At 38.7% G+C, this 21,377-nt stretch overlaps 1 protein-coding gene across 3 annotated transcripts in view; it reads left to right on the forward strand.

The window, feature by feature from the left end:
* ZCCHC11 (zinc finger, CCHC domain containing 11) overlaps window positions 1-21,377 on the forward strand; it is a 37,763-nt gene extending 16,386 nt beyond the window's left edge. The window contains exons 10-29 of one of the 3 annotated variants that reach the window (XR_001411644.1): window positions 160-381; window positions 531-705; window positions 3,114-3,856; window positions 4,385-4,535; window positions 5,067-5,153; window positions 6,592-6,695; window positions 7,504-7,561; window positions 7,656-7,759; window positions 8,358-8,447; window positions 9,531-9,644; window positions 10,750-10,827; window positions 11,210-11,387; window positions 11,734-11,781; window positions 11,880-11,962; window positions 13,291-13,406; window positions 15,040-15,200; window positions 16,152-16,249; window positions 18,757-19,340; window positions 19,394-19,477; window positions 19,541-21,377. Coding sequence is in view for 2 of the 3 variants with exons in the window: in XM_014939260.1 (XP_014794746.1) it covers window positions 160-381; window positions 531-705; window positions 3,114-3,856; window positions 4,385-4,535; window positions 5,067-5,153; window positions 6,592-6,695; window positions 7,504-7,561; window positions 7,656-7,759; window positions 8,358-8,447; window positions 9,531-9,644; window positions 10,750-10,827; window positions 11,210-11,387; window positions 11,734-11,781; window positions 11,880-11,962; window positions 13,291-13,406; window positions 15,040-15,200; window positions 16,152-16,249; window positions 18,757-19,343; window positions 19,397-19,406 (3,207 nt within the window). In the remaining variant the exon portion in view is untranslated. Of the gene's footprint in view, window positions 1-159; window positions 382-530; window positions 706-3,113; window positions 3,857-4,384; window positions 4,536-5,066; window positions 5,154-6,591; window positions 6,696-7,503; window positions 7,562-7,655; window positions 7,760-8,357; window positions 8,448-9,530; window positions 9,645-10,749; window positions 10,828-11,209; window positions 11,388-11,733; window positions 11,782-11,879; window positions 11,963-13,290; window positions 13,407-15,039; window positions 15,201-16,151; window positions 16,250-18,756; window positions 19,344-19,393; window positions 19,497-19,540 lie in introns of those variants that run through there. The other 2 variants (XM_014939260.1, XM_014939259.1) reach the window with 2 other exon arrangements.

Below are 21,377 nucleotides of genomic sequence, written 5' to 3' on the forward strand. Positions count from 1 at the left end.
AGGCAATTATTTTCTTCTTTAATTCTCTGAATTTATTTCTCTGATAGTAGTTATTCTTGAGGGGGGATAAATATCAGTGTCACTGTTAGCACTGCTGAAAACTTTTTGTTGTATATATTATATACGGTCTTGTTTCAAAGCTACTTTAATTGTTGTTAGATTGAAGGCTTTGATTCAAAGAGGCCAGATGACCACCAGCTGAAAGGGATAGAGGAAGAGGAGTTTGTACGGTGGGAGTACAAGCCACCAACAAATGGTGCAGCAAAGAACTCAGTTGGAGCAGAGAGTAAAACTAAAGTTGAACAACAGAAAGGTGGTGGTAAAAAGGTAACAAGCTCGGAAGCAGACAACCAAAGTAATACAAAGGAGAAACACGGCAAGGTAAGTCATGGCTTTATTTCATTGAAAACCATGTTCTCTCTCTCACCGCTTTTTTTTAATGTTGAAACGTCAATACTGGATGGAACTAGGAAAAAAATGGGAAATTTAATTCCTTATTGCAGTTGAGCATTCTTGTCCATGTGTTTCAGTCTCTCTTAGCATTCAAAACCCCTCACCAAGTTTCACTGGGGCAACTGTGGTTAGAACTGTTGAAGTTTTACACACTGGAATTTGCTTTGGAGGAATATGTCATCAGCATACGGGTACAAGAACTCTTAACCAGAGAGAATAAAAACTGGCCTAAAAGGCGAATAGCCATTGAAGGTAGGATAATCCCCTTTTCTAGTTCTTTAATCGTCCTGCATTATTATCTCTATTTGCCTAATACTTTCAGGTCTGTCACAAGAAGTTTGGACAATAAATTAAATCAATAATTGGAAGAGAAAGTAACTTTTTTTTTTTTTCCATATTTTGTCAGCTGTTTAGTCTGTTTAAATCAAAATTTTTTGTTTAATACTACTTTTTGCAACTCCGGTCCCTGAAGTACAAAATGTGATTTTGTCTTACTATTTTTTCCCATTCGGTTCTCATCTCTATCTATTTCATTCTTTCTATAAGCTATTATTAATTCCTTTTTAATAATTCTGATATGGATTTCCAGCACCTCTAGCTGCATTTCCAAAAAACCACAATGCATTTTGAGCATTACCAGCTTTGTTTGTTTCCTCTGATGCAGACTGAGCAGAGAGGTTGGCTCTGATCAGAGTGAAGTGGAGCAAACCCACCAAAGTAACACACACACACACACACGACACCCCCCAGCCCTCTCCCAGCACCTTCCCTTGTCCCTTTCCCTGTTGGCAGCATTTCCATCCTGTGGAACTGAATGTCATGTTGTAGGCTGTGCTTCAGGGCCTGAATATCCTGCCAAGGGAAGGGCTTTTTTCAGAGAGTGAGACCATGTGAATTTGATGATAATACGCATCCTGAGTTAATGTAAGTGGGGGAGAGAAAGAAAAAAAATTATTTTGTCTGTTACTTTTTTATAACGTTTTCAGAGAGTGAGACCATGTAAATTTGATGATAATACACACCCTGAGTTAATGTTAAGTGGGGGAGAGAAAGAAAGAAAATTATTTTGTCTGTTACTTTTTTATAACTGGAAGATATCTTTTTTTCTGTTCCTCAGCTCAGAAAAAAAATCTAAATAATACTTAACAGAGAAAGTCACAGAGCAATGTATGCATTCTGAATTGGCCTTAAGGAGTGAGAAATGGGCATTTGAGAAAGGTTAAGAAAGCATTTTAGTTGATACTTTTTATAAAAGCATAAATAATGAATTTTGGACACTTTCTAGAGATGTTGATGAAATAGCTTTTCTGTGACATACATGAGGTAAGGGAAAGGACAAGGAGAAATGGAGAATCATAAAGGGGAGGGACTCTTTATGAGGGAGTGTGGCAATAGGATGAGGGGTGATGGTTTTAAATTGAAAGAGGGGAGATTTAGATTAGATACTAGAAAGAAATTCTTCACTGTGAGGGTGGTGAGACACTGGCACAGGTTGCCCAGAGAAGCTGTGGCTGCCCCATCCCTGGAGGGGTTCAAGGCCAGGCTGGATGGGGCTTTGAGCAACCTGGTCTGGTGGGAGGTGTCCCTGCCCAGGGCAGGGGGTTGGAACTAGATGATCTTTAAGGTCCTTCCACCTCTAACCATTCTATGATAAAGACAGAGAATGAGTTACTAAACGTATATTGAAGGACGAGTGAGTAAGATAAAGGGCAAGAAGGAAAAGTAAAAAGAAAAACAAGCCATGAAATACTGAGGCACATTTTGAATAGTGGGTCTTGAGATCACTCCTGTGACTTTAATTTCCTCTCCTTTTCTTCAATCACTTTTAGCTAGAGAGTTTTAAAACTAGAGTAGTATCTATTGAGCATGTGGGAGACTATAACCTGTAAGATGAAAGGGCAAATTACTGAGGAAGAAACAGGAAATGCTTTCAAAAAACAGATGGCATTCTGGTTCTGATACCTGCTGTTGTTGGTCTTTTTGTGTTTTGTTTGTTTGTTCTATCATTTTTTGTTTTTCAGTTTTGCTTTTGTTTTTTTTTCTTAATGTTAAGTTTGTAACTGAAGTTAATGAAGTAACAGAATCTCAGTTTGATGCTATCTTCCCAGGCAAACTTATAGCAACTATGCAAGTGCTCTTTTTACTTGGAAAACATGTTTGATCTAGAAATCGCTAGGAAGGACTAAGAATGAAACCTGGTGAGATTGGTTCATATAATCCTTATAACCTTAATGTTACTCTTAGAGAAATTAATTTCTTAAGCGAAATGCAAATCCTCCTTCAGTGAAGGAAAAAAGTTCAGGCAGGCCTGCATTTATTTTGCCTTTGTATGTTTATTTTCATTTCTAGTTTAGAAATTAATCATAATATAATGGTACAATAATACCTGTGGTTTTCTTTTTAAATAACACTATTTAAAATGGTTTATGATAGCCTACCATTCATGGCTCACACGTGTGTTGTGTTTTGTATGGAAGAAGTCCAAAAAACCTTATGGGCCCTATGTTCTCTAAGTATATCCAAACACAATTCTGGATTATATTATCAGAATCTCTTTTTAACTGCCGTATCATAACTTAGGTATTTCAGCTGGTTTAGTGAAATGTAGAAATTAAAGATTACTAGTGAAATTGGTTGTTTGTTTTTTTTTTTCTTTCTAGATCCTTTTGCACTAAAGAGGAATGTTGCACGAAGTCTAAATAGCCAGATGGTATTTGAGTACATCCTGGAGCGATTTAGGACAGCGTATAAATATTTTGCATGTCCACAAAGTAAAGATGGGATTAAATCCAAGCCAGATACCAAGAAAAAAGAAAAAGGGAAAATGAATAATAAGAAATCCACGAGATCTGAAGAGCCTGTACCCAACTGTTGCCTTCCACAAGGGGAGAAAGCTGTAGATAAACAAAATATAGGAAGTGGATGTAACATACCAGAGAATGAACTTGAATGTAATGAGGTGGTAGAAGCAGTAGCCAAAAGATGTACTTCCAAGAACGTAGACTCTTTGCTACTTTCAACATTGGACTCTAGTTACGATGAAGACAAAGAAGAAGCTTCATCCCTTGTTTCTAATGAATGCTGTGAATTAAAGCAAAAATCACTTAAAGAGAGGGATGATTTAGAAATTTCAGTTTGCATAGCTGAAGGTGAGCTAAGCCACCATTGTAACTGCGGTGAACATCAGCCCTATGACGCAAATTCTAGTAACGAGTTTTCTGATGCTGAAAGCAGACTGAGTTTGGCAACAGAGTCTTCTCAGAAGAGTAAGTGCACTGGCACACCAGCTACCTCGCCCAACTGCAAAGCAACGGTGGAAGCTCACGATCTCAAAGATGAAGGCAGACTCTCTACAGAAGAAATGCATTATGTGTTTGATAAGTTTATTTTGACTTCAGGAAAGGTAAGCTGTGTATTTAAGCAGTGCTGGTTATGTAACAGTGGGCTATTACTTTTCAATCACCAAAACTAAGGGTGGAAGGATGACGGGATTCCCCCAGGAATTGTTTCAGTCTCTGTTATGAATGAAAGGCTCCAGCCTTTTATTTAGGATGAGAAAACACCAAACCCGTATGCCATTTGGACTAGATGGTCTGCTGCCCCCATATTATGCACAGCTTTCTGATTTACACACACACACACACACACACACATATGAAAGTCCTAGGTTTTGGTTTTTTGTTTTGTGGGGTTTTTTTTTCCCCCTCACCTTCCTCTCCTACTTTCTTCTGGAATTTCCAGGTGCTCTTACGCACTCTGAGAACTAAATGCAGCCTGTTGAGAAGTGTTTTTCTGTTCTTTGTAGAGACTGTTACTGTTGTTATCTTAAATGTTCTTGGTTGCATGACTTACATTGAAATGTTAGGTCTGTTGAACTATCTGAAAAGTAAAATTGCATTTCTGCACTTTTTTTAAATTTTTTTCCCAAAAGCCACCAACTATAGTATGCAGCATCTGCAAACGGGATGGACATTCCAAAAATGACTGCCCAGAGGATTTCAAGAAAATTGATCTAAAACCACTACCGCCAATGACAGACAGATTTCGGGAAATACTTGATATAGTGTGTAAAAGATGTTTTGGTAAGTTGGAAAACTGTTTGTACTCCACCATAAGCTGTGATCTGTAATCTGGAAAAAATGACTGTCAGGATCCAGTATATTCAATGGGAAGAGCTCTTTCAGGTACAAATTAATCAGTATTTTTATTTTCACATAGTCCATGGTTGTGATATCAAATTCTTATAACAGATTTGAGAAACTAGTGTTCCCAGTAGTTAGGCTCTGGGCAAAACTAGTTTGTGAGTTTGTCAAATGCCATGGCTTCTTTTGGTAAAAGTCCTTTTTGGGGCTTTTGGGTGCTGTGGTGGGTTAACCTGGGCTGGATGCCAGGTGCCTGCCAAGCTGCTCTGTGGTTGAATAACCGCAGAAAAATCAGGAGTCTGGAATAAAATCCTAATAACTCTAATGATATAAAAGAGAAAAACACATATTGAAGAAAAGTAGATGTAACAAAAATGGAAAAAAAAGGTATCCACTACGTTTAATTAGCTGAGAGATTTTTGAGGTAGCTGAATGTTGCATCTGACTGTGTTTTAACTTCTTTTTACTTAGATGAATTATCTCCTCCTTTATCTGAGCAACAAAACAGAGAACAAATTCTGGCAAGTTTGGAAAGATTTATTCGAAAAGAGTACAATGGTATGTAACAGTAGGTAGTGATTCTTGATAAGGCTGTCTTCATTCATGTTGTCCAGAGCGTGAAGATGTCATTTGTCTCATTATTGCTCATTTTCTTTGCTTAAAGCAGTGGCATCTCTCTTCCCTCTGTATTTAAACCTATCTTGCAGACTTATAAACTGAACATCCCTCAGTGCTATTGCATGGAAACGTCCCTAGAGTGGAGGAAGAGCTGCAAGAGAATAATGCAGATACAGGACTGTTGCAGTCAGGACAAAAAGAAAGTTTGAATGGGCCCTGGCCAGTTGGGTTTAGTGTTACCTGGGTCGTGGGCCAAGTACTTTTGTTGCCTCGTCACCAGCGTTTAAGTATCTTGGAAATCCTAATGAGTTTGTTATCTTCACATCCCTTTTCTAAAATAGGCCAAAGTATCTTGCTACAGTGATGGAAGTCAAGGCACAGAGATGCCAAGTGATTTTTTTTTTTTTGAGGTGTTGTAAATCAGTGCTAGAGCCAGGTCCCAAACCCAGGTCTCCTGAATTGCAGTCCGTTGCTTTACCCAGAAGGGCATCAGTTCTGCTGCAACTGGCCTGTGGTCAAGGAGCTGGGAATTCCACTTCCAGGCACCAGCTGCACTCTCCACTTACTGGCAGCAGCTGAGGATTGAGACCTGTTACAGAATCTTAAAAGACTTTAGATTTCCAATTCTATTAAAGGTCAGGAAAAAGCTGTGAATAGGGGTTTTATATATTTTCCTAGCATTTATTTCAGCTGAACAGGTAAATGTATTTTTTTCAATTAGAAAGAAATTGCTGCTTCTGAGTTACACAATTTGACTTTCCTTTACAAGAATTAAAATAGTTATAATATTTTGTTTCAAACAAAAATGTAAACAAAACAACTGGGAAAGAATGTTCCATAAAGTATATTAATCTTATTGCTTATGTCTTCTTGAACAGTATGTTATGGTTACAGAAACTTACTGATTGACAGAATTTACCTAGTCCCTGGAAAAATATGCAATCAAGATAAAGTATGAGTGGAACGAGAAATATTGCTTGGACTGCACTGAGAGTAGCTCTGTCCTGTCTGGGGTAAAGCTGTACTGGTGACTGGGTTTGCACACTATTTTGATGTATTTAGAACAGGAAAGTGCAGTCACATACCACAAAACATTGCAGCACATTTAGAGATGCTACTTAATGGTTATAGTAACTCTGTAACATACCTCACTCATAAAAATTACGTGGGATTTATCTTCCCTTACTTTCTATGAATAATTTTTAAAGTATTATGCTTCCTCCTTTATCAAAGGTGAAGTGTTAGAGGTGACGTGAGCTCTCTCTTAAAGTTGATTTTTTTATGGGCAGCTGCACATCTCAGTCAAGTAATATTCCATAGTAAGCACTTACCATTCAACTGTAAAAGAATTTATCTTTTGATCTACTCTTTTGATCAGACAAAGCCAGACTTTGCTTGTTTGGCTCTTCAAAGAATGGGTTTGGATTTCGGGACAGTGATCTAGATATCTGCATGACGTTGGAAGGCCATGAAAATGCAGAGGTAAGAGTTTAGAAATTGATAAAATCTACTATTTTAAGTTGAAGAATTAAGGTTTTTTTTATTCAGTTATCTTTTCTGTGTACAGAAATTTTAAGATTTTGCTGGTAGCACATGGGCTTGTTGCACTCTGCACATATGAAGCAAGATGCAGCCTATTTTACTTTTAATGCTCTATAGACACACATTTAGTGGACTGTAGATGTCCACATAGAGAATACGGGTCACCAGTTTACATGTGGAGGGCCACGAAAATGATCAGAGGGCTGGAGCACCTCTCCTACGAAGACAGGCTGAGAGAATTGGAGTCGTTCAGCCCAGAGAAGAGAAGAGAAGGCTCCAGGGAGACATTGTACCTGAAGGGCGTCCAGGAGACATGGGGAGGGACTCGGTATCAGGGAGTAGATTGATAGGGTAAGGGGTAATGGTTTTAAATTGAAAGAGGGGAGATTTAGATTAGATACTAGAAAGAAATTCTTAACTGTGAGGGTGGTGAGACACTGGAACAGGTTGCCCAGAGAAGCTGCAGCTGCCCCATCCCTGGAGGGGTTCAAGGCCAGGCTGGATGGGGTCTTGAGCAACCTGGTCTGGTGGGAGGTGTCCCTGCCCATGGCAGGGGGGTTGGAACTAGATGATCTTTAAGATCCCTTCCAACTCTAACCATTCTGTGATACTATGATGCTATGTGCTGGTTTATTCCTTACTTCTTTTTGTACGTAGCATTTTCCTCTAGGAGATACATGTTTGATAGTAAGTGTTGGGATAGAGTCTATGTTTTAACGTCTGAAGCTGTCATATTTGTTTTTCCTAGAAATTAAACTGTAAAGAAATAATAGAAGGTTTGGCAAAAGTTCTTAAGAAGCATCCAGGTAGGTGTTTTAAAGTAGTATTTGTTTTTTATTTACATTTACTGTATACGTAGTTAATGGAAATGTTTTATGTACTAAAGTGTTGCTTCTCCAGGTTTGAGAAACATCTTGCCTATAACCACAGCCAAAGTGCCTATAGTAAAATTTGAACACAGACGAAGTGGATTAGAAGGAGACATCAGTTTATACAATACACTGGTAAGCGTCTGTTTGTGTTCAAAGAAAGCTTTTTAATTCATTGTAACTCACTCAAATAATAATTTGAGGAAATAATTTTGAAACAAGAATTGAAATGCTTTTGTGTGTTTGTGGTTTTTTTCTATTTTATTTAAATTTGGTGGCCCACACCCTCAGCCCAAGCTAAGTAGCTGTATAACCTCACGGCACACAAAGCATTTTTGTGAATGCTCCTGAAAAGCTGTTAGTGCCACGTTCACCATGACCTTTCTGCATTGTGAATAGGACATCTCATCCCAGCTTACATCTAACGTGATGAAATTACACAATTTCTTATGTAATGGGCTCACATTCATCCCTGAAGAAGATGTGGTTTGTGGAATTTGTTACATTTTACAAACTTTGCTGGTGTTTTCTGAGGTTCTCCTTGTTGTTATTGCATTCATAGTGTCCTTATTACACCTTTCAGTTATGTTTGGGCAGGAAATGTTGCATGAATTTTATGGAATATTGTTGTGGTTTTTTGCCCTCCAATTGTATTACACATCACTTGTGCTTGAACTGCAGATAAATTGCATCGAAACACCTGTTTGATCATTTTCTTTTCTCCCCCACCCAGGCACAGCATAACACAAGAATGCTGGCCACATATGCAGCTATTGATCCTAGAGTGCAGTATCTGGGCTATACAATGAAAGTTTTTGCAAAGGTAATATAAAAAGAAGGTACTTACTTGTATAATACAGTCTTTTCTGATACAGTCACCAAGTTTACCTTTTGCTAACACCGACTGGAAAATACGCAGTAGAATGCTGTTAATACAAAGTGCACTTTCTTAAGCTGACTATGCCTATACATTCTTCATTATACAATAATGAGTCTTAATTTTTTTTCTAGCATTGCATACTACTGTATACATTCTAAAAATCTTATTGTAAAGACTAGGTTTCCAAATTGGCAAGCATAAACTCTTGAATGTATTGTGTATGGAGGTGACTTCATAGCTATACAAATACTCTGTGTTTAAGCAAAATCCTTCCTCCTCTGTTTGCATGGGTGGAAAAACCAGGAACAGCTGTTGCTGCTGCTGATGTCAAAGTAATTCACAAATTACTTTGTCTTTACTATGTCTTTTACAGACCTAGGAGGTTTAAAATGTGTTGTTTATTATCTCACAAGCTTGAAGCAAAGGGTAGCTTCGAAGCAGGTGCTGTAGAAAGGTTATACTGTGATAAGATTTTCAAGGATAGTAAGGTAATTCACTAATGTTTGTTTTATGCTGTGTTATGTGGGCTGGACCGTGGTTTAATTAGATAGGTGTATGTATGGCTAGCAAAATGGCAGGTATTGCCTAAGTTGCCAGTATGACATGGAAATGCTTGCCTATTAATTAATTAAAAACTGAAGCAATAAGGAATCATAGAAACAGCTCTAGTAACATGATTTTAGGATAATTGCACAATATTAAAACCTGGACATCAGATGTAGAGGTTTATTGGGATTTCTGGTTTGGGGTTTTTGATATTTTTTTTTTCAGTTTTGCACATTGTAAACAAAAAAAAATATTTTGACTATGAAAAGCTTTTCTGGTTTTATGTTAGTCAATTTATGTTGTGGGTTTGCCAGATGGCACTTGACTCTAAGGACATTTGGTTTTCAGGCTTCAGAAACCAATTTTTAGTTGAGATTAATGTATTTTCTGTTACTGATGCGGTTCTGATTACTCTCTCGGATCTTTGTTCGCCTTAATAAAATGGAAATTAAATATTTTGTTTAAAATGTACTTTTTCAGCGCTGCGACATTGGTGATGCATCCCGTGGCAGTCTGTCCTCGTATGCCTATATTCTCATGGTTTTGTACTTTCTACAACAGAGAAATCCACCTGTTATTCCAGTTCTTCAGGAGGTAGGTTTTGAGAAAAAGGCTGTGAAAATAGATGCACTGTTTCTTCAAGCCAAATATGAGAATTCTGGGCTTTTAGGATCAGGGGAATGAATGAAATATGGGGCCCTTCTGTGTTAACGGGTTCCTAACTCCTGCTTGGTTTTAGTGGGTAAAACTTAACCAAGAAAATGACAACAAAATCATCAATCTTTTGACCTAAGTCCTGCTGTTATATTTATTCTGCCATTTTGGTCTTACGATGATATTTATATGCTGAACAGAATAGAAAAAAAAAGGCAGGTGGTACGGAGAGAAGGGAATTGTAATTATGAGACTGCACCAGATGCTCTTGAGATGTGAGTCCAGCTCTTCCATCAGTTATTGTCAGAAACAATATTTATTGCTCAACACCTTTTCTGTAAGAGAAAAAGTTTATTTTATGATTTGATGAGGGGGGGGAAAAAAGATACCTCATGCTTTGGTACAATTTTAAAGATGCTATTTTACACGTGCCAGGAAACTTTATTAAGAAAATAATGTTGTGTACCTCCATTGCATGTGTGTGGAGAATATAATTAGTCAGCTATTTACCTCTTCCTGGATACACGCTGGAACTCCCAAGCACTTCTGAAAATTACCCCTTTCTGACTTTTTTGTTTTCTGCATACAAGAGGAAAATTGGCTTAAGCACTGCAGTTGAGACTCAGACTTTCTTGCTGATACTTTACTGGTGGTTGGGGATTATTATTTTATTGCTACCCTGAGAGTGCATTTAAATAACAGTGGAATTTCCCCTTGGCTTTGCTAAAGTCAAAATGTAATAGGAGTCATGTAAAGTCTCCTTAGAGATTTTTGTGGGCAAGAGAAATGTTGGAATCTTGATGAGGTAATTCAGTCATGTTTTCTTAGTTGCAATGAACAAGTAAAAATAAAATATCCAAATAATTGGAGAGGCATAGCAGTAATGCAAAAAGATATTTACCAATGGGAAATTCTGCCTATATAAGAAGTAATTGTTAAAATTACAAGATGTATATTTTTGTGCTATTTCTTGGCAGCAAAACTACAAGTCTTTTATGGTGACTTTGAATTGGAGTGGTAACCGTGGCCTTTTCTGTTTTGGCAGATATTTGATGGAAAACAGATTCCACAAAGAATGGTGGATGGATGGAATGCCTTTTTCTTTGATGACATGGAAGAATTGGTAATATTCTAATTCCAGAAGACTCACTAAAACTTAACACTTTTTAATAAAGTAATATATTTCTAGCAGTGTAAAATATAAATGAGTAGTTAAATTTCCATATCTGTATTATTGTAACTTCCCAAATGAGTCATGTTTTGCTGAAATTCAAAGTGTCTGCTTTTTCTTGGCTTATTTTAAATCATTTCTAAGTAATATAAATCAGGAAAAATAACTTCACTCTTAATAAACAGTCCAGGATTGAGGTAGTGTTAGCTGTAGTGATTTAACCTTACTTTAACCAAATGAAACTGCTCGTGGTAGACAAACTCATAAATAGGTAGTTCAGGAGAAGTCCTTCAGTAACTGTACCTGTATGAGTGATGTCTTCAATTGCCTGCAGAAGAAACGTCTGCCTTCTCTTGGGAAGAACACTGAATCACTCGGAGAGCTCTGGCTGGGGTTGCTGCGATTCTACACTGAAGAATTTGACTTCAAGGAATATGTGATCAGCATCCGGCAGAAGAAGCTGTTGACTACATTTGAGAAACAGTGGACATCCAAATGTATTGCCATCGAAGGTACTTACCTTCCATTAATGAGGGACTGATGAATGCTGTTACTCGGGGATCTGTTTTCCTTGTTGCACAGGATCTTTATGTGAGGAAATATCAATGTTTAAAAAAAGCATTGTTTGCAAGGCCTACGGCTTACAAAATGAGATTAGTCTCCTGACTTTTAGGATACATCAGTAAATTGCTCTTACTTTATTATGGTTAGTCACATATTTTTAAAACACACAGCATTGCTTTGCTGTCATCTACTCTGTGAGTACATATAAGATGGGATACTCTGTGTTAAAATAAAAATTCTTATTGCAGCACTCTTTTTCCAAGTCTAATTTGATTTCCCCCCTTCTTTACACAGATCCTTTTGACTTGAATCATAATCTCGGTGCTGGAGTCTCTAGGAAAAGTAAGCTGTTAATGTCTACTAATGATTAATATTTGCTGATTTCTAAAGTGGTTTTGCTTTTGCTGTTGTTTTCCAATAACTTTGTCTTTCTTCAATAGTGACCAATTTCATAATGAAGGCATTTATCAATGGGAGAAAATTATTTGGTACCCCATTCTACCCAACTGTTGGAAGAGAAGCTGTAAGTTTTCCAGTTTTAATATGTTTTTTATGTTTCTTCATCCACTGAATTGATGCATCCAGAGCAAATGGCTTATATATAGTTAGCAATTTGGTATGCGCAATATATGTAATTACACATCATCTGCATAAAATGTGCAGCTTAGTATTGGGTTCCTGAGTTTTTTCTGAGTTTATATAAAAATGTTCTTTGATGAAGTGACTGTGTTCTTGTTTGCGCTGTGCCTAATAAAATAGGACTTGTTTTTATCGGGACTTTTAAGTGCTATTCTGATGCAAATAATAATGAGTTACAACGTGGGCATAGTTGTCTATAACTGACAAATACGTGAGCATAGGTAATAAATATCATTGCTAATGAGTTTAGGTTCATTTAATTGTTTGCATACATGTTCAATACAAGGCTATAGCACTTCTGGAAAGCATGTACTGTGTGTTTGTGTTCTGCCTCATCTCAGATTGTCACTGAACATTTTACGTAAGGATAAAAAGCAGGACAGAAAGCAGCCTTAGTATGCAAATGAGCTGTCTCTTATGTGAAGGAAATAATGCCAATAGTATGACATAGCATTTTTTATCTCCAAAGTGCCCAACAGAGGAAGAGTTTTTGGATCTCCTTCCTAAGCCAGTGCCCTGTATGGGCAGCAGCGTGGTACAGAGAGGAAACTGTAGCGAAAAGCTTCAGTAAATACCTACGTCTACAGTAGGACTTTGTTCTAGCTGCGGTTAGAACATTTCTATTTATGCCTCTATTTCAGTCTTTCAGGCAAGATAAGCACTTTCACAATGTTTATGTTGCTCAGAGGCTGTAAACTGTGGCCTTTGTGCTGACACGCACCAGAACTGCAGCTGTCCTTAGCAAATTCCGGGAGAGGGGAGGGATACGGGTCAGCCTGCAGATGCTCCATCTGTTTCCCACCTGAGCTTTATTCTCTCCAGGAGGATTTAATCATGTCATTTGGGAAGGGACATGGGCTGCTTCGGAAAGCATACAGGCAGTGACTCAGATACCAAAATAGATCTTATGCAAAAAATTGCTCTCTGAAGAGCCTTTGGGGAAGTGGAAGGTAGGCAGCAGGCTGGAGCCTGGTTAAGCTGCTCTGCAAATTCAGCCTCTGGCCCTAAGACTAGATACCCCATTTCATGCCAAATTGCTCCACATCTCTGAAAAAGCTGCCATTATCTAGGGGAAGAAAAGGAATAGGTACAATCTAAGCAGCAGTAAAATTTAGGGAACAATAGGAGATGAAAGCTGTCCGTTTTGCTTTCATTCCTAAGTCTTCGAAGTGAGTGGTTTATATATTGTCTCTGTCTGATGTGTTTTGATAGGAATACTTTTTTGACTCAAAAGTGCTGACAGATGGGGAATTGGCACCCAATGACAGATGTTGTCGTGTCTGTGGAAAAATTGGTCATTACATGAAAGACTGTCCAAAGAGGAGGAGGTAAGTAATATACAAAGCTAACATAAAATCTTTGAGATTAAATCAGGAGAAGGATTTCAATATTTGAAATTTTAAGGAAAATGAAGAATATGCTGAGTTGCAGAGAAAATCAAGGCTTCGTTTCTGATCTTCAACTCCCCATCCTGTTTTTGCTTTTCTTAGGACTACTTCTGGTCTACTTTTTAAATTGTAGAGTGTTTATGCAGGCACACGTAGACTAAAATCAACAGTCTGTAATATGTTACCACTTCTGCTTCATTACCTTAAAATTTATATCACTGAATTATCTTTTTATAGCGTAAATATTCAGATTGAGATCATATAACCTGACTGCACCATTTGTAACATATTAAACTGGATTTCCTGTAGTGATCATGTTTGGAAGACAGTGATGAATTTGAATTATTCTGTAGATCTGATAACGTACCTCTGCAAGGCAGGTAAAAGTTGATTTATTAAAATCTAGGAGTAGTTAAAATGTACATAGTTAACATGCATTTCTGTAACATCTTACCAGTTCCAGTCACTTGGGGATCTTGCACTTGTACATTAATTACACTTAGGAGTTTTGAATCCAATGCTCCTGCAAAAGGAGTCCTTATTACATGCAGGACAATGTCTCCAAAGAGAGACTCTTCAGAGTAGGAATCTTCAGAGAATGTGCACTCCCCACATTTTTACGTCTTTGGATTTGTAATGACCCACTTTGTGTAGGTTGTCTGACTCTGCCTAAAACCTGTTGAAAGGCAGATTAAAGCCTGGACTTTTTCACTTATTCCTTATGTTCACTTGTGTACTCTGTAATTCTCCAAAAGATTCTTGATCTCTTCCTGTTACAAAGTCCATATTTACAGCCTTTTATTCAGTCAACAGAGTTCAAGATAGATGAAACTGGACTGGGACCTGAGGTCACAGGTTGACTATTTCTTTCAGTCACTCCCTTAACATACTCCTCATAAGCACTAGCACATGGAATTGCGTCACCTCTTTCCCTACATCTGCCTTAGGAAAAGAAGTTGAGACCTGCTCTTCATAGAAACTGCTACCACAGCACAGCTACACAGAATCTCTCTCAAATTGTGCATACAGCTCACAAAATAGTGTTAGTTTTTAACAATCCTACAGATATATGGGAAAAGACCTTTATTTCTTGTCTTGATTCCTGATCACTAGTTCTTCTCCTGTTTGTTGTATTGATTTTGAGTGTTTGGAAGAGCTCGGTGCTTTCTTTCACATCCTGCCGAGGCTCAGGATGCTGATGTACAGAGAAATGTGCTACAAGATACAGCTAATTTGTTTTGTGTATGTTCTGACTCCAGAATTGTTGCACAGAACTACTCCCAAACTAACTGGCAGGCTAAGCCTACCTAACTGCAGGTATAGTTCCGTGCTAATACAGTCAGACAGTTTCAGGACAATTATGGGGATCTTCGAAGTTCATAAAGTTTATGCAAACAGGTTGTTAAACAGCCCAGGTTCTGCAAGGCTTTTTCTGGGATTCTGAAGATATTTGTATTCTGGTCCAGCTGTTGGTTGTGTAACCATTCCCTTTGTACATCCTAATATAACAACTCTATAGAGATTTTAATTTTTTTGTGGCTTTGTGATACTGCTAATAAAAATTATTATTCAGGTTGAAGAAAAAGGAGAATGAAAAAGATGATGAAAAAGAAGTGAAAGAAGATGATAGAGAAACAAGAGAGAAAAGGTGTTTCATCTGTGGGGATGTGGGTCACGTTAGAAGAGATTGTCCTGAATTCAAACAAACCCGTCAGAGAAATAATAGTGTGCCAGGTAAGTTAATTTATGTATTGTTAGTATAATTTGGAAGTTCTGAGATCCCTTCTCTCTAGGTTTCTATACAGACCTGGTAGTTATCTTAAAAAAATGTCTGCAGCTAATGATTTTGGTCATTGGAAATACAGCTTTTTCGCTTAAGTGTTGATTTTCTTCAAGGGGAGTAATGCCTCCTGAAGTACAGTCTTTGCACGGGTGATAAAAATGTACTCGGCAGTAAGTATAGTGTACTTCAGGGGACTGTATTATTTGTATTTCAGTCACAATGGGTGCATTTAGGAGTAGTAATAATTGTAATAATTGAATGCATTTCCTCTTCCAAATGTTTCTTAAATGTTAGCTAACCCTCCATCATCTGTGAGAGGTAAGTAAATGTATTTTCACCAAAAATCAGTAGTTTTAAAGTAACACTTCCAAAAGCATACAGACGTGTTAGGAAGCTAGATCCAGCTTTCAAATTACTGTTAGCAATTGGAGACAAGTCTAATTGCAAAACCATTCAAATTAGGCCCTTAGGTGCCTGTGGTACTTGAAAAAGTAGAGAAAAACAATCATAAGTTAACTTCAGAGAGAACCTTGCTGCTTTTGTATATTCTGATATCCTTCACACTCTTTTTTTCTTTCCTTCCTTCTGCTGTTGCTATTTAAAATCCCATTGCTTACAACAATAGCGTGGAAACCTGTATAAAGTAGTGCTCCTGCTTGGTAGCAAAGTGAGCTTTGTTCATGCTTGAATTTGTGTTACTCAGATTTCGGATTTAGCTGCTCTAGCTGTTAATTTTTGCTATTACCGGTAGAGGGAAAGCTTTCAATTTAAAGGGGAGGTTAAAGTGATTTATCTAAAATGTGTCACTTTAGAGTTAGGTATCGCTGAGTCCCAGTTCTGTGTTCATTATTCTGTCATCCATAACCTTGTGATTTTTATTAACACACTTGTTCCTTGATTAGGCACCCAGTTGGTCCGGAGCATGGTAAATTCACAGCTGGTGGCTGTGAGTCAGCAGCAGGTGGAACGACCCTTGCGCACTAGGCAGTCATCAGAATGTGTAAGTTCCAATTAGCAATAGTATTGAAGTAAGCAAGCTGTAGCAAACAAACAATCTTGGGCCGTGCTAGGAACAGGTTTGCAAGGGTTTTTCTCAACAAATTCTGGACTTTATAATGACAGCCTTGCACTCTGCCAGTTAGTGAAACTTGGATTTATAATGTCGTGCCTCTTGGAGAGCATTTATGGTCTTTCAATGTGGAAACTGTGTAGTTAGATCTCTTCTTTTGAGATAGCTTGCAATTCTGAAAGGCCAGCTTCACTATCTCTGATATTTAAGCTAGGATGACTTTTGAAGTCTTGCGCTTAGTTATTCTGGCAATCTTCTGGAGTTACTAAGGGAAATAAAGCATAGTTTATCGTTAACATGCTGCAGGCTTTGGTTTGTGACTGTCATGATTCTCTTGTGGTTTAAGAGAACTGTCTTAAGGGACTGTCATGAACAGGCAGGAACACATACAAGTCATACTTCAGATGTGATACACAGGGGAAAACTCTGCCAGAGCACACTAGAAGCACAAACCGAACAATGGAGAAATATTTGATGGCTTTCTCATAGAATTTGTTCAAGTCTTTATAGAACTAGATAAAGTATGTTTAATCTGCTTCTAAGTGGAGATGGATAGCAGAGGGTATTTGAGCAAATACAGCTGGTGGCATTTAACATTTTTTGAATACATAATACAGCAGAAATTCATTAATTTTAAGCTGTTAGTCTGGGAAACATGTGCCCGCTAATGAAGCTGGCAAATGAGCAAACATAGTGATCACTGTGCGCTTTGTTCAGTTTCCTACTTTGTTGATCAGTCAGGACATATTCTATATCCAGGCATTTATTGGAATACTCCAGTAACACAGACTTTATGACATCATTTTTCCTATCATATTTTGCTGCTCAGGGGGAACTGACACAGCCCTAATGTCACTGAGCTGCCACCATGCTGTCACAAGAAGCAGGAGTATCTTTTTAGGAGCCTTGTGCTTCTGCTTGGGGAAATGGAAGCTGTGCCTGTGGGTGTACACACATACACACACTGGGCCTACTGCATGTGCCCAGTCTTCTGTCATCTGGATGCTCCTGGAGACTGTGTGTGTGTTGCATCGTTCTCATTTGGCCAGGATTTCTTGGGGAATATGTGCTGTCTGGGGATTGTTTGAGGAGAATGGGAAGGGGGAATGTTAGTGGAGCAAGAGGGAGAGAAAAGGGAAAGCGAGGGTGTGGAAGCAGACCAAGAGGCTGGAGCTTAACGTTTCTCCTCTCCTGCTGCTGGCGTGTCCAGTGCATGCCTGTGGTGGTTTATTGTTTGCAGGAAATCTGTAGTCGGTGCACGTGCTCTATTTTTGTAACATTTAAACTGTTAAACTAGTCGTTGTCTTTCAAGTCCCAGGTTTTACCAGCTCTTCCTGGTTTGATAGAAAGGCATAGGAGGCAGTCCTACAGGAACAGTTGGAATAGCAGCAGGGAGCCATCCCAGCACCTTGGGCTTCAGCTTTTGCCAGGCAAAGGCACACAGCGTGCTGCTGCTGTAGGGAATGCTCTGAAAGGCTGGCGTGGGCAAGTCCTGCAGACCTCTGGTTATTGAAGAAAAGTGACTGCCAATTTAAACAGACAGGCGAGCAGTCATGGCTAGTGACAAGCTGCAGAGATCTTTAACTTCAGGTGTCTGACAGCAGCTGGGTTCCTTAGAGCTTAGCTGTCTGCTGCAGTCTGTGGAGGGTGACAAGGAACTCCAGGGGGAGGCTGAGATCTGAGATGCAGGTAATCATCTCCAGTTTAGATATCTGTCACTTCAGTTTCTCTTTGGTGGCACCTATCATATGCCATTGTCTCAGTGCTTAAAACCAGATGAGGTTAATCCAGGCATTGGTAATAAATTTTGGCAGACAAACTGGGGAACTCCCCAGTTACTGGAGTGCTTCTCTGCTTGGTTACAATACCAAACGCCTCTTTCTGTTGCTGGTGAAAGGGAAAGCTTTATAATTGCTCTGGAGTGTCTTTAATAATTGCTGTTTCTGTGACTTCAGCCATGGCCTAACATCAGGATATGGAGGTTGAAACTGGGTTTTTGGGTTTCAATTTCTTGTTTAACAGATTAAATAAAAATTAAAGAAGTATTAGGAGATTGCTTTGGAATGACTTTAAAAAGTGTCTGTAGTAATAAGAACCACTCTATTCAGAAGTAAGGTAATTAGTTAATGAGAATCTGGGCTGCAAATAAGTAGGGTGGGGAAGACATGGATTAAAAATCGGGAACAGATGTCTGAGGAGTCTAATGAAGAGCTTGGGGCTAATGTTGCTCAGAATGTTTCTGGTGGTGGGGATGGGCCACATTAACAGGCCAGACTATCTGATGGTGAAAATCAGTGTCAGTCCAACTGCACTTTTTTAAACTAGCAGGAATTTGGGCGCAGTATCTGGGGTGGGGAATGCTTTGCCTTTTTAAAGAAGAACACCATTTAGTCTCTCGTGAACTAATCAGAAATACATACTTTTTTTTTCCCCTCCAGTCTGATTCGCATCAGTCATCTTACTCTCCACAACCTCAACAATTTACACAGAATTCCTCTCAGCCAGCCTCCATTAACCAGACTCAGCCACAACCAATATCCCAGTCTAAGCACGTTCCGCAACCGCAGCAGGGTGCGCAGCCACCCCATCAGGTCCAGCTGCCTTTGTTTAACTTTCCCCAATCTCCCCCAGGTCAGTATTCCACCTTGCATAACCTGGGACTACTTCAGATGCACCATCACCACCAAATTCAGCTTCCCAACACTTCTTGGCCTATTCACGGGCCCGTTATTCACTCTGCACCGGGTAACCCTCCTCATTCTACAAATGTTCCATTTTCTATGAGATCTGGCAGCAGCAGCACCGCAAATAACCAGAGCAGTGTAAGCTTGAATGATCCCAGTATCATCTTTGCACAGCCTGCTGCCAGGCCCATGGGAATCCCCAGCACTTCTCATGAGGGACACTGGCACAATCCCGTGACTCCAAACTCACTGGTGAACAATGGCACTGTGGGGAATTCAGGTAACTCTTCTCTGTTGTATCAAACCTCTCGCACTTTGTGTACAAACGTTAAGTGTTACAGGAACAGCTAACTCTTTCAAAACTCGTTTTACATTAAAAAATACGATGCTTTAGGAACAGCTAACTCTTTGAACTCGTTTTACATTAAAAAATACGATGCTTAAGAAACTGAAGTCATTACTTCCACTGTCTTAACGTTTTCATAGGAAAAAAAGATAAAAATAGGCGAGTTGGATTGTTGTAACTTTCAGACATCGGTGTTTTCATAGGAAAAAAAAAATAAAAATAGGGGAGTTGGATTGTTGTAACTTTCAGACATCGGTCCTGTCTGCTGTTACCAGCTGTGCAACACATGAGAAATCATGCATTCAATTGAGAAATGTTCCAATAATTGTGTGAGTCTAATGCACATTTCTGTGAATATGCTTCCAAATACAGTTTCAATTTATGTTATGTAGTTTTTTAGATGAGTACTGAGACTGCAACTGCAAGCTTAGAGACTGGCAGAATTATGGTTGTGCAACCTGAATATTGCCCACTTGCATTTAGCACGATATGACATGATCTTATGCATTCTTTTTTCCTATAGTTTATCCTGCCATGTTTACCTTCCTTAATCTCGATGTTATTCCCTGAAAATAACTCATATACATTCTCTCTGCAACAATTGGGCAACAGCCTTCTGTGTCCTACCAAAGCTGAGGACGTTTGTATGTTTGAGGCTGAGAGAAGCAGTGTAGTAATTAAAGCCCATACAATTTTTCTGTGCAACATAAAACATGGCCGCCCCTACATTTTAATTGTGATCTTCTAAATTGTGATAATTGTCTTTTTATTTATTCTGAGTGTGTAACTCTTACATTTAAAAAAATCTGTCATACAATATGCTGGTGCAGTTGTGCATCACGAGGTGGAAATTTTGTATCTCCTGCACAGCCTTTCTCTGCACTAATATAAGGCGATTGACAGCAACAGTAGATTTTCAGCTGAACCAACAGTGTTGGATGAGGTATAATTCCCCAGTGAGTTTCAGATAGTTGTTGAGGTGCTGAAGATGCCTGTTTCTCTATTCAGAGCTTTGTGGGGAGTGTATTTTAGAGGATCCAGAAACTGCTACCATTGTGCTCTCTGTGCCTTCAGTGTGTTTTGTCCCTGCCTCTCTGTTTCTGATCTTAAATCTCTGTCTGGGCTTGTCTGTCCTCTCCTCCATGTCCACATCAGCTCTGACTTTTTCTCAAGCAGCTCCTTCCATTCCAATTCATCTTACCCAGGAAGCTGCCTTCTTTCAGACAAGCTCCCCGCATCCTTGTTTCTGTTCCATTCTCCCTTAATGAGTCCTGTTTCTTATCCTGGAGTCACTCGGCCCCTGTCTTCAGTCCTTTTCCTTTTGCTCTCGGTGTGTTTGCTTCCACTCTCATCATGCCTGCACAGGTTTCCCAGTTTTCTTGTGCTGTCAGTCATGGTATTATTTTCCCTTCCCTCAACTTCCATCTATTTCCAGTCTCATCACACTCCTTTTTTTTTTTACTTTCCAATCCTGGTATTTTTCCTCTTTGTATTTTAATCACTTTTGTTTCCTTTTTGGCTGAGATGCCATTGAGGTGGGGTCTACAGGTAGGTGCACAGTAGGGATGAACTGTCTGCTCTCTGTTGGACGTCTGCTTTCTTTCTTGCTTGGGACAATTTGGGAGCAGTAAGTTAATGGAAGCTTTGTCTTGGCTCACATAACTTTTGAGTTGGAAGGAGCAATTTTACTGTCTTTGCAGTAGGCAATTGATCAGAAGAAGGATCATTAGAAGTTTCAGACAAACAACTTCTTTTTCATGCTTAGTCCAGAGCCATGCTTCGTGTTTCACTGTGTAAAAGTTACTGTTGTTTTTAAATATATAGCTTGCTTTTATTTAATGAAAATCTGTCTGCAAGTTTGGGTTTTTTTATGATGAGCCTGAAGGGGAACTGAAATATTGAGGAGAGTTACTTAAATTTATTTACTTATTTTTACATGTACATTGCATAAGTTGTTAAATTAAGCAGACAGTGCTGTGTCTTATAAAATTGGGAACTACAAAAAAAAAAAAGAGAGCAGAAATAGTAA

This window comes from Calidris pugnax, unplaced genomic scaffold, assembly GCF_001431845.1.
Source record: "Calidris pugnax isolate Ruff unplaced genomic scaffold, ASM143184v1 scaffold18, whole genome shotgun sequence".
NCBI lineage: Eukaryota > Metazoa > Chordata > Aves > Charadriiformes > Scolopacidae > Calidris > Calidris pugnax.